Here is a 13,412-nt window from a genome sequence, read left to right on the forward strand (position 1 = left end):
TACCAGAAGGTCAGATCTGTCTGTGCCTGAACTGGTGTAGGCCACTGCTACTTCCCCAGCACTGCAGACAGCGCCTGGCACACACTAAGTGCTGAATATGTATTTATTGTGAAAGAATGGATGAACCAGTGAAAGAGCAGGTACCCAGACAAAACTTCCTCATTTGATGGGGAGCTCAGATGGGACTCGGACACTCGGCATCCTTCTAACGCTGAGTGTGACCACGGTCTTAGAAGCTCTTCACAGCTCTCAAAGTTTCCCATAATCTTTATCGCCTTGAAAACAATGGGATCCCCAATTACTGAACTTAGGTGACTAAAATAGCTCACTGACTCTGATGGCTCACTTCCCTATGTAGATCTTGGTCCTAGCTGGGCCCTCATCGGCCCACTTTCCTGGTTCCCCGAAGAACTTCTCCCTTTCTCTCTCTCTCTCTCTCTCTCTCTCTCTCTCTCTCTCTCTCTCTCTCACACACACACACACACACACACACACACACACACACACACACACACACAGTCATACACACACCACTCCCAGTTACGGAGAATCCATCTTGTGTCAGGTTTTCTGCAGTCTTTGCTTTTCAGAGATGCTATGACTACCAAGAGAAAGACAAATGGGGAATTATGATGCTGTGGCACATCCTGTAGAAACAGGGAAAGGTGGGGCTGAGTTCCAGGTCTAGAGGCAGGAGAACTGTCTGATGTCTAGTTCCAGATGAAGGGGCTTCACTCTGTGCCTGTCTCCCCTCGCCCACAACACTTTGCCTGTGATTCCCTCAGCTCCTGCCATCTTCTGTCACTTTCTTATATGCCTCACCCACTAGAAATTATTCCACTCCTAGGACCTGTCTGTCACAGAGTGGCTGTGTGACAAACGCCAGAAGTTAGGAAATGAACGAAGGGACAAAGGAGCTGAGGGACATCTGTGCTTTGAATCTCTGAACCTCTGAACCTCTGCACACCTTCACTGCCTCAGCTTTTGCTCATGTGGTGATCTTTCCTCTAGCAACTACATCGAATGGCATTATCGCTGACATATGACATGGTGTAAACCTAGGAGTTCCAGGGAGACCAGGAATCCCATCTTAGTACGGTGGTTTCACAAACCCTTTGGATGAGAGCTCCAGTTAAAATTCAGGCAAGGTTAAACTATGAGCACAGCTTAATGAGAAGGCCCAGAGCTGTCACATACTCTGCCATCATTGCCAGGGTCAGGGAAGTCCTTATTAAGCCCTTCCCAGTGGTTACCAAGGTAACAGCAAAACTCAGTGATGGATGTTGGGTGCTTGCTTCCTGATGTGCCTCCAGAATAGCCATGGCAACCTAGAAGCCAGGATTTGAAGGCACTACCATGCTTAACAGATGCAGAACACCTGGATTTCATCCCGGCAGAGCACCTGTGCAGCCTGGGCCTTTTAGAGCCGACTCCATCAATTATAATCCCTGGCACTGTAACTGTCTGTCTTTCTCACTATGGAGGGTGGTAATTGTCTCCTAGATGGTAAACTCCTAGATGGGTTTCAGTCTCTGTTACACTCGACTCAGGATCCCATCACAAGTTCCAGGAAGGGCTGATTTATGATTCTTCACTTAGGTTCTCTAGATTTTGATTTCTTTGTCTACAAAATAGAGGGATTGGATATAGATTTCTGACACACGTTGCAGTTCAAAGAAATAGCCACTAAATATGTAGTCTCTGCAGGCCAAGCTCCAGCTCCGGCGTGGTGGAAATCAGAGGATGCTATTCTGTTCTCGAGGTGCTTAGTCTTGTGGAGACAGCCTGTGATTCTTTGTTTTTATCAGCAAGGTTTTCTTTTTGAGAGCTCCAGCTGGTGTTCCTCGATAAAGCGGTGACAGAAAGGAAGGAAGATATTCTTACTGGGTCTGAGCTGAAAACTAGGAAGTAAAATGTGTGTGTTGTATGATCAGCCTTGCATCTAACCACTACACTGTGTTGTAAAGAAGTCCTGTTCCTTCTCATTTTCATTCAAAGAGGGTGAAAGGGTTTAAGTAACATCCCCAATATTTAATAGCCAGAAAGTTCAGGTCCAAAATCAGATTGAAAATCAGACCAAAGTCCCCAATAAACAACTCTCAGATATGGCTGGTGAAAAGGCAGGTCATTGTCTTTCGAAATTTGACAAAGGAATCATAAGTTGCTTGTGCCTGGATAATAAAGTACATAGATTCCTGTCAGTGCCGACTGAATTTCTGGTCCAGCCAGGGTATTCACCCTGAGAGTTAGCTAACTGAAAGGAAGCTGTGATGCTCCACACTGCCAAACACTGCTGACTCCCAGCCCTCTGCTTGTACTCAGGTCATTTGAGATCCAAGCCACTTTCCCAAATGAGTCCCTGCTCTCCGTCCTGATCTATGACCATGACATGATTGGGTCAGACGACCTCATCGGAGAGACCAAGATCGACTTGGAGAACCGTTTCTACAGCAAACACAGAGCCATCTGCGGTCTGCAGAGCCAATATGAAATGTAAGCTTTTTCTCCTTGGAGACTCGGTGGGTGTCCCAGGGCCGCAGTACTGCGGGGATCTGGACTGCGCATGCGTTTATCCACCTCCAGGAAGGCAGACCATATCAGGAGAGCTGGGCTGGGGAGACTGTTCCATGTGTTTGAGGGCCAGTGTGACCGGGGAAGCAGTTCCGATTTAAAACCCAGGGTGGATTCTTCAAGAGTAAAGAGCCAGGCTGTGGAGTGCATGTGTGTTCACCTGTGTCCGGTGATCAGATTTCCCTGGGGGATGGTGGTAGATGAAGAAGGAAGGGTTAATACAATGCAAACCTCAGCATCTGGGCATTCTATAAACAACAGCTGTATGTGCTTAGGGCCCGCTGTTTCCAGAGCTTTGCACGAAGTATCTCATCGGTTCCCCCAGAACTCGTTGGGGGAGTTTGTAACTGAAGGAAGAGTGGAACCAACATTCTTATTTTTGTTTTTTGTTTGTTTGTTTGTTTGTTTTAGAGACAGGGTTTCTCTGTAGCTTTGGGGCCTGTCCTGGAACTAGCTCTTGTAGACTAGACTGGCCTCCAACTCACAGAGATCCGCCTGCCTCTGCCTCCCGAGTGTTGGGATTAAAGGAACCAACATTCTTTATAAAGATTAGCAATTCCACTTTAGTTTTAAATGTAGGCTACCAGCTTAATCTTTTTTAAGTATGTTGAATCTGATTATAATTTTTAAACAAAAATCTTACAAATTACAGCTAGGAAAATATAGACATTCATTGTAGTTTCATTCTGCAATTCATAACCTTCTGCCTGAGACATGAGTCTTTAAGACAAGTTGTATGATGGAAGGGAGGGGACAGGAGGAGAGACAGTGAGGTAACAGGCTGGGCTCTGCTCTTAAGTAGCACACAGCGGCTAAACTTGCCTGGACCCCACAACAGCAGGAAAAGAGACTGGCTGGAGCGAATTTCACTTCGGTGTTGTTTTAGGCCAGGCGGTGGTGGTGGCACACGCCTTTAATCCCAGCACTCGGTAGGCAGAGGCAGGTGGATCTCTGTGAGTTCGAGGCCAGCCTGGTCTACAAGAGTTAGTTCCAGGATAGACTCCAAAGCTACAGAAAAACCCTGTCTCGAAAAACCAGAAGAAGAAGAAGAAGAAGAAGAAGAAGGAGGAGGAGGAGGAGGAGGAGGAGGAGGAGGAGGAGGAGGAGGAGAAGAAGAAGAAGAGTTATCACTTAAAAAAAAAAAGAACTCGACATTTCCTGCAAACCGTCCTTAAGTCAAGCTGCTTACAGGCCCTGTCTGACATGCAAGCTGTTCATATATATGAAAATATGCTTGACTAGAAAGAGGAGAAAAGGGAACAAGGTCAAAAGCACACTAACCCAGGCGTAGACATGGGTGAGCCCGTGTAAAGGAAAACACACAGTCACACTTGAGTTGAGCCTTCTTTGGGGGTCTCAGAGGGTGTTTCCCCAGAGGGCAGCCAGGCTCACTTCATCTGTCCTTCCTTCACTTCTCAGAGAAGGGTACAACGCCTGGAGGGACGCGTCTAAACCCACAGAGATCCTAACCAAGCTCTGTAAGGACAACAAGCTGGACGGGCCGCACTTTCGTCCCGGGAAGATACAGATTGGCAATAAGGTCTTTTCCGGGAAAACAGCCTTCGCGGAGGAAGACTCTGGTAACTCCCAGCTGAGATCTGCTGATGGCAGCTGTTCTTTTTTGTTTGGTTTGGTTTTGTCATGAATGATAGGATTTTTAATCCCCTTTGTAGCTGAATACTATTCCATGGTGCACACATACCACATTTCGTTAGCAGTTCATCAGTTAATGTATGGTTAGGTGACTTTTGTTCCTTGGCTGTTCCAAATGACATGGGGTACAGATGCCAACTCCTTTGCATATGTGCTCAGGGGTACGATTTCTGAATCAAACGATTCAAATTTTTGTCTTTGAGGGAATCTGCATACTGCCTCCTGGGGGCTGTCCTAGGTTTCCCAGATTCCCAGAAGCACTGTGCTCTGGTTCCCTCTGCCTTCGCACAGTGCTTGTGGCCTGTGATCTTGTGGCTAGCAAGGACACAGCTGGTTCTGGTAGTGTTTGAGGCTTGGGGACACTGAATCACCTGATCTCAAAAGTAATCGTGCTCCCAGAAGGAAAAACTGAAGACCAAGAAGGCTAATGACAAGCACTCACTATCACAGAGTTCTGCCAACTCTGCCCTATGTGAGTGGTAATTGTTAATGACTTGCAAATGTCCTAAGCAAACAATAGCCTTCAGCGAATATCATATAGTGCAAAACACTGGGTGCCAGCCACTACCCCACAAGTGCTATGCCCAACTGTCTCAGCATCGAAAGACAGATGTTTTTCCATGAGTATCTCAGGACACACCCTGAAGATCCCAAAGAAGCTTCCATAGATTTGGGATGAGGGGGGATGGCATTTTTAACGGCACAACACAATTCTGGTATAAAGTCTCCATGCTTTTACTGCAGAGTCAAGCTAAGGTGGTAGAGGCAGCTTCGCACCACTGGTGTCCACCATTTTCATTTCTTTTTACTTCATTATTTTGGACCCAAGAACACACCGAAGGTTCTTGCCTGCGGAGTTATTGCTGTTTAGACAGTATTATTGGTGGCATACTGATGTGGATTTCTGCTGAAAAAAATTCCTCTTCACAATATACTCTTGCAGTGATGTAATTATTTGGTCAAAAGTTCACATTTTATTAAACAATGATTGAATAGTTACTATTTCCCCACTAAAAATCTGAAATTATGTTCATAAAGTCAGTTCCTGAGGCATTAAACTTTAAGACAAAGATTTTATTGATTGATTGTCTAACTCTGTCAGCTCTTACCAATGTAATTATTGCCATCAGGCAATTGTGTCTGGGGTCCCTTTCTATAAAGTCAGGTTTGATTATCTCGTATCCAATTTTTACCATAATGAGCTTTGTCAAAAGACTTTATTCTTTCAATAGCTTTGGCTTGCTTTGTGATATTCTTTTCACCAGTGTTTTATTACTTTTTTGTGTTGATCCTTTAAATCATGAATCACCTCCTTTGGTGTAATGAAGCACAGGTGTTTATAGTTGGGAGATCCCAGCGAAAATAAAGACATTCACAAACACATAAATGTACCCCATTTTATTTAAGGCCACCCTGATTTCTAGGCCTTCTCACAAAGGGTATGTTATCAAGCATACCCTTTTTAGTGTCTGGCATCTATTCTTTCTGGCCTGGGAGATCTCCAGGGATCTGGTTGAGTGTGTGTGTGTGTGTGTGTGTGTGTGTGTGTGTGCGCACACACACGCTCACTCCGGAATCCTCACTCCAGGGTGTTTTTGCTGTCTGTCTTCTATCCACTGACTCATCTCAGGTCTCTGTCTCTACATTCATTCTTTTATACCATGCTGCCTCCAGCTCTTCCTGTTTTCCCTTTTCTTTCTTTCCTATCCCCTAGTATCTTTATGAGAGATGTCACAGAAAGAACAAAGAAAACTTCCACAGCCCTCACTCTGGAGGAACAGTATCTAACAAGCCTCTTTCCTTGTCTTTGCTCCCTGCAGAGGAGATGGTGGAGTCTTATGAACACTTGGCCCTCAAGGTGTTGCACTCTTGGGAGGACATCCCTGAGGTCGGGTGTAAACTGGTTCCCGAGCATATAGAAACACGGCCATTGTACCACAAGGATAAGCCGGGACTGGAGCAGGTAGCTTTCCCAGCATTATGAAGGCCAGAGCTTAAGGGAGTTTGGGTTGGTGACAAATCCTGGCGAGGCAAATCAATCAAAGTCACACTGAAAAGCAAAGAAAGGTTTATTAAATGTGCCTACATTGGGAAGGTGATAAAAGGGGTCCATGGAACCCCCAAATCTATCTTAAGGAGCCCGGCATGATATTTAGGTTTAGTAGAGTTCAAGAGGTCTGTAAACTTAACTGGGAAGTGCTGCTTTTGTTCTTGTTTTGTTTTCGTTTTTATAATTTGAATTATCAAAGTCCTTTGGAAGAACTTGGACATTTGAGAAACTTTGAAACTTAACTGATGAGCAAGAGTTGAAGACACAGCGTGCATGAAGTGCACAGTGCCATGTCCGCTGCAAGGTAGAGAGAGGCTCTTTGGCTCTTAACTAATGCATTAGTAAATTCTTAATAGAAACTATATGTGATCCCAGGCATGGTAGTACATGCCTTTAATTTCAGAATTTGGAAGGTAGAAGGAGCTGCTTCAGGAGTTCAAGGCCAGCTTTAAGTCCATAATGTGTTCCCAGTCAGCCTAGGCTATAAGAGGGTCTAGTTCCAAGAAGGAAGTGAGGGAGGAAGAAAGGAAACAAGGAAGGGGGGGGGATGACTCTACTGTTGTTAACAAATAGGCCACATGTATCAAAGACACCAAATCATATCTAACATTCATTTCTTTAAAAGGATGTTTGAAAACAATGAATGGTCGATTTTCATGTGTTGCCCTCTCTCAAAGCTAAAGAAAATCTTCTTTTGTTGACAAGGGCCGTCTACAGATGTGGGTAGACATGTTTCCCAAAGATACGCCTCAGCTTGGACCTCCCGTTGACATTTCACCAAGGAAACCCAAAGGGTAAGTCTACCCATCCCGAGGGGAGGAGACCATGGTCCCGGAATAAGAGATGATAGGGTTTGAGATGGGGGATGATAGGCTAGTTAGCATTCACACCTCGCTTTCCACCTGGCTGCTGACAGTGGTGCATGGGTCATTGTGATGAAGGTAGGTGAAGCAGAGGCTTCTGCATTTCGAGCTTTTCATCTGGATGATGCTGGTCCATATAAGGAGAAGCTACCCTGCCCTACCCGTATCCTGGTGAACCTGAGATCTCCAGTGGAGCTACATGGTTCTGACAGACCAACCTCCAGTGCTGATGCTAATGGACTTGGTAGACTCAAGGCTTCCAGACAAAGCGCAATGCTTTGGGGCTCTGTTTCAAGGTCGTTTACCTAACGCTGTGTTTCTTCACCCCAGATACGAGCTGAGGGTGACCATCTGGAATACTGAAGATGTCATTTTAGAAGACGAGAATATCTTCACGGGTCAAAAGTCAAGTGATATTTATGTCAAAGGGTAAGGTCCCCCACAAGTTCCATTCTTCCTTTCTCCATCTCCCCCTCTTCAATCTCTGGCCAGTCTGTGCCTCATGGGAGCTGCTACCCACACTCCACAGAAGGACCTATCCTGTTTCGAGTTAAGTAAGGTCATCTTTCTGTGTGAGAACTTTGTCTTGTTTGTTCATTTTGCTAAGAATTACTTTATGAAGAAACATTTTCAGTGAGTAAATCTTATTTAACTATCTTTCAGTTACATGTTGCATGACTAACCTCTTAAGTGTCCTTAAAAGTACGTCTGCCTTTCAACTGAAACAAGCAGGACAACTTGAGTGTTATAGAGGGACGAGCCATGTGTCTAGCAGATCGTAAAGCTAATGCGAAGGCTGGAATTTAGGCCTTCCCATCTGCTGGCACTATTTACTGAGAATAGATCCTCGCCTAGGACCCTGAGGGGAAGCATTCAATATCTCGCTTATAACTTGAGCCAGCTTCGATTCAGGCCCCAGTGAGGGAGCAGGTGAGGACAGAATCAGATTTTAACTGATCACAGCCTCATGGTGACAGTCCTCCGCCATTCTTGAGCAAGCAGCACCTTGTGCTCTAAATCCACTTGGTGGTCAAAGTCCGGTGGTTCAAAAGTCTCATTTTTTCCAGAATGAGAATAGAGGAATGAATTATGACAAAGAAGGAGTAATTGAAGTAGCAGAATAGTATTTGATGAACAGAATTCAAATCGTCTGAAACTGCTTTCCAATTGCATTCAGGAAAGATTATGTGTTCTGTAAAGTGGTATTTTTATAGTTGCTCACAATATGGAAGAGTTCAGAAACTTCCGATTCCTGGCAACTAAAATGTATAAAAATGACGTGTGGAAATGTGTTTGTGTTTGTCCTCCTCTCCCTCACCTCTCATCTGCCTGGGCCTGGCTCCCTCCCCACACTGCATAAACACAGGCCTCCCATTGCCAATTCCAATTGTTTTCCTGGATTTGTCTTTTTAATTTGTCTTTCTCTTCTTGTGCTGTAGGGAGCTCCTAACATACCTGCCCCTCCTCTTGCCCTCTCTCTCTCTCTCTCTCTCTCTCTCTCTCTCTCTCTCTCTCTCTCTCTCTCTCTCTCTCTCGACCATGCAGCAATATGTTCTTCCCGTTTCCTCCTACGTTGGTCTCTCACTTCTCAGGGTTTGGAAGCTCAGGGTCCTTCCAACCAGCTGTTAATAGTTCAGGGCATTGTCTCATCCCACTGTTTTATCTCGCTGTCATTTTCTTGTATCTTTAGCTAACTAAGTGTGCCCAAACCCAAATGGTGCCACTCCTCTGTGAAGAGAAGGGTTTTCATCTTCCCTGGGGGGCCGGGAAGGGGTGCAGGTGGCTTGAGCTCAGCATTGAGAGCACATACTGCTCTTCCAGAGGACCTGAGTTCAGTTCCCAGTGCCCACATCTGGCAGCCCAGAGGAACCTGTAACTTCAGCTGCAGGGAATTCAACACCACTGGCCTCCTTGGACACTGGCACACACTTGTGCTTACCCACACACAGACACACACAGACACATAACGAAGAATAATGAACATAAATCTTTTGGAAAAAAAAGAAAGAAAACAAGTTTTTTGAATTCTCAATTAGTTTGAATAAAAAGCACTTGTTTTCTGAGTTAGTTAACCTTGGATGAAGGACAAGGGGAACATATTACATATAGCTTGCATTATTCTTAGCATGGAGGAAAAGCAATGGATAATACTGAGAAAAAAAAATGTCATAGATCATCTGAGTCCCCAAGGTCCTTAAGAGATATGTTATGTAATTCCTCAGTACAGCCCTGTGAACCAGAAACCCAAATCAACTTCAACATTTACAGACAGTGTAAAACATGAGCAGGTCAGATAACTGACCTGTGGCCACATGTGAGTGGGTGTAGACAGAATTTGGAAGTTGAATGATTGTGGACCGCCCATCTACTCCCTGACATACACTCCTGTCTATTGCAGGGAGTGGGCCTCTTGTTTGTACCAGCTGCCCGGCTAGCTTACACCTGAAATAACCACACAGAAACTGTATTAATTAAAACACTGCTTGGCCATTAGCTCTAACTTCTTATTGGCTAACTCTTACATATAGCTTAACCCATATCTATTAATCTGTGTATCGCCACGTGACTGTGGCTTACTGACAAGATTCTAGCCAGTGTCCGTCTCAGGCAGAGGATCCATGGAGTCTCCCACTCTGCCCTTCTTCCCAGCATTCAGTTCTGCCTTCTCAACGTACCTAAGTTTCTCCCTATCAGGCCTAAAGCAGTTTCTTTATTCATTAACCAATAAAAGCAACACATAAGCAGAAGAGCCTCCTACACCACCTATCCCTGTACCACAGTGACCCAAACCCACTGCGCTATCAGGACCCAGGGCCAGGGAAGGGGGACATCTGAGTCCCAGCCACAACAGCAGGTCTAACCACCCAACTTAGAGCCTTCAATGTAATCTTGTTCCAAAACTCTGGAGTGGAGACGGCAGCCCTTACAGAGAGGACTCCCAGCTGACAGGGGCTCCAACCACACATTCATGTCCTATTTTCTATATTAATTGCACAGAGCACCTGATCTATAAACAATCAAAGACACTTATGCAGCCTGCTTTGGAATGTCTTCCTTTTGATCCTAGTTTTTCTCTTTCATATCAAAATGGAAACTCCGGTCTAAGCCAGCTACCCATGACAGGAAGCTATGGCGCAGGCTGGTTACTTCAGTCTTGATCCCAAGTAACGCCCTCCTTCTCTTTCTGCAGGTGGATCAAGGGTTTGGAGGAGGACAGGCAGGAGACGGATGTGCACTACAATTCCCTGACTGGAGAAGGGAACTTCAACTGGCGTTTCCTGTTTCCGTTCCAGTATCTTCCAGCTGAAAAGCAGATGGTCACCACCAAGCGGGAGAACATCTTCTCCCTGGAGAAGATGGAGTGTAAGACTCCGGCCGTGCTGGTGCTGCAGGTCTGGGATTTTGAAAGACTCTCCTCAGATGACTTCCTGGGTAAGCCCGTCGCCTTCTCAAGCACACGTTAATGCTAAGAGTGTCGCCCTCGCTTTCGGGGGGGGGGGGGGGCTGAGTGTGACTTTGTTATGAGCACAATAATTTTAGTGCTATTTGTGATCACAAAAAATTATCAGCAGTCCAACCAGCCATTACTAGGGAACTGGCAAAATCATAGTCTGTGCTTATGAAAGGCGCCTAACGCATTCAGGCAAGCTGGTCTCTATTTAAACACTAAGAAACCGTGAAACTTTGAGTTCATTACTGTTGGGTTATGACCAACCAGAGGGCCGGGGAGGTAAGTCCGCAGTCAAGGGCACATGCTGCGCTTGCAGAGGACCCTGGGTTTGGTTCCCAGCACCCACATCAGGAGGCTCACAACCACCTGAAACTCCAGTTCCAGGGGATTAGATGCCCAGCATGGGCACATGCAAGACTGTAGTACACATCCATATGTTCAAGTCCATACACAAACGTGTAAAATAAAGAAATAGAATGAATCTTTAAGAAAAAGAGCCCTCTGCAGGTCCTCATACAAGGGGAACACAGTAAAACATCAGCACTGCCACCATGAAAATGCTGGAACAGTCGGGGATTTAGAAAGTTGGAGGAGATGCACTAAGTGATACGGAATGTGGGAGAAAGACCTTATTTCGTTAAGATGCACATTTATATGTACAGGAGGCATGGGTAGGCTGGGGCTATACACTACTATATAGAGCCATGGCCAGTTTGGTGAGATTGGATAATAGAATATATATATATATATATGTATGTATGTATGTATGTATATATATATATGTATATGATAAAATATATAATATATAAAGCTTATGTAAATGCTCTAAAGTTTCACATTTTACAGGTGTTACTTTATAATAGGAAAGTCATCAAAGCGAGACACACAACTCCTTTATGACACTATCTTACCCTGAAGCAATACTGCAGGGAACTGGGAGGCCCTCTTCTATCCTAGAGGGTGGATGCAAAGGCAGAAGAACTTTGTGACCTGCAAGATGCTGTATGGGGACTCTTACAGGGGAGATCAATACTGAAGTACGACAAACCTGACCAACCTGGGTCCTTAATCCAGGAAACTCCATGTAGAGCCAGGAAGATGCCCTGTAGTCACATCCCTCCAAACTGAAGCCCCAAGCTTCATGTGACACTCTGTTCTGCCTTCTATCTGCTGCCATGATATTAATCTTGGTGGGCCACATGGTCCATCCTGTTTATACTTACTCATGTAGCTAGCACATCTCACGTGCAGTGTGACGCTGAGGGAACGGCTGGCAAGTGAGCGTAGGAGTCTGTGCTGATCCACAGTGGTGGGAAAGCCCTCCGTAACTGTTAGGGACATCTCTTCACAGGCTCCCTGGAAATGAATCTCAACAGCTTCCCTCGGGCAGCCAAATCTGCAAAAGCCTGTGATCTCTCCAAGTTTGAAAACGCAAGCGAGGAGAACAAGATCTCCATATTCCAGCAAAAGCGCGTGCGCGGCTGGTGGCCTTTTGCAAAAAGCAAAGAGCTCACGGTAAATGACGGCTGTAGGAGGTGGGCTGCTGGGGGTGGGGGTGATCAGGGGGCCCTGAGCTCTCTCGGTGAGTCATTTTGTGAGCTTCCAGTTAAGTGCTTTGAAGTGACTTCTTAGAGCCCTTGAAGCAAAGATTCTGCCAAGAAGCTAGATTTTCTAAAGCTTTATAAATGCATTAATAATCCTTTCATATCGCAGCCTACTTGATTTATAAGCTGTCTCCATTGGGGTGATTTTCCCTCTTTTCACTTGAACTCATGCCCCTGGCATTAATTTTTTAAACGTTTCTCAAAATTATGCATAAACCCGTGGCTAATGCACAAGTTGAGTGTAATTCCCTCATTCCTTCACCTCCAAATATGGGCCCCAGTTTTAACGTCAGCCCATCCTTTTGCAACTTCCAAAAGAGGGGGCTAACTGGTAGGGACATTTTCTCTCTCTTCTGCATGGCCAGTTTGGTCCATATTGGCCCATATTGGTTCATATTGGACCACCTATGACTGGAATCCACGATCTTTTAAAGCTGTTGAGTAGGGTGTTTCTATTTTACATTCTTTGAACCCCACCCTCTCACACCATTGGTCCTTTGTAGGGACAAAGGGCTTGTGAAAGTGAGTGGTCAGGTAGGTTGGACCGAGGTACAGAGGCAGGCAGCAGGACTTTCCCCTGCTGGTCTTTCTCTGTGCTTCATTCTGTGGGTGTGAGGGAAGGGGGCCCTGGAAGCTGCTGGCCTGATGCCCTGGTATCTACTCTTTTCTGAAGCATCTTCTTCTCTCGTCTATTCTTAGTTTAGTTTCTTGTGGCCTGTAGATATTGGTGAGGAAACTGAGGTACCAGCCATTTTGGGTCTTCTATGTCCCTGGAGAACTTACTGAGAGATAACTATACTATAATTCTATGTTGGTTCTGGACCCAGAGATTAGGAGTTAAGACTATGGCTTGAGAGAATCCATCCCAGATAGAGAGGTTAAGGAGGAAAAGGCAGAGATGGAGGAAAACAATGAGAAAATGGGCTAACACAGAAACCATGAGTGGAAATTCTTTAAGTAGGACCACTGGAATTTTCCACGTTTCAGTTACTGTTCTGTTGCTGCGTTAAAATGTCTGAAAGAAACTTGTAGAAGAAAGAGTTTATGTTGGCTTACAGTTCCAGAGAGATAGGAGTCAACCATGGTGGGGTAGGCGTGGCGGCTGGAGCTGGAAGCTGAGCGATCACTTCTTCAACCATTTCAGCCACAAACATGAAACAGAGAGTGTGCTGGAAGTGAGGCACATCCATACACTCTCAGAGCCTGCCCCCAGTGACATA

General features: G+C 45.4%; 1 protein-coding gene across 4 annotated transcripts in view; it reads left to right on the top strand.

Annotated features, from left to right (window-relative positions):
* The window catches only part of Fer1l6 (fer-1 like family member 6), a 154,169-nt gene that overhangs the window by 130,308 nt on the left and 10,449 nt on the right, over positions 1-13,412 (top strand). For all 4 annotated transcript variants that reach the window (XM_085678956.2, XM_085678958.2, XM_048457343.3 and 1 more), the window contains 7 exons: positions 2,323-2,493; positions 3,991-4,151; positions 6,045-6,187; positions 6,980-7,068; positions 7,468-7,566; positions 10,328-10,569; positions 11,940-12,103. In XM_085678956.2, the coding sequence (XP_085535082.2) occupies positions 2,323-2,493; positions 3,991-4,151; positions 6,045-6,187; positions 6,980-7,068; positions 7,468-7,566; positions 10,328-10,569; positions 11,940-12,103 (1,069 nt within the window). The remainder of the gene's footprint in view (positions 1-2,322; positions 2,494-3,990; positions 4,152-6,044; positions 6,188-6,979; positions 7,069-7,467; positions 7,567-10,327; positions 10,570-11,939; positions 12,104-13,412) is intronic.

The sequence above is a fragment of the Myodes glareolus genome, chromosome 19 (genome assembly GCF_982192425.1).
Source record: "Myodes glareolus chromosome 19, mMyoGla1.1, whole genome shotgun sequence".
Lineage (NCBI taxonomy): Eukaryota > Metazoa > Chordata > Mammalia > Rodentia > Cricetidae > Myodes > Myodes glareolus.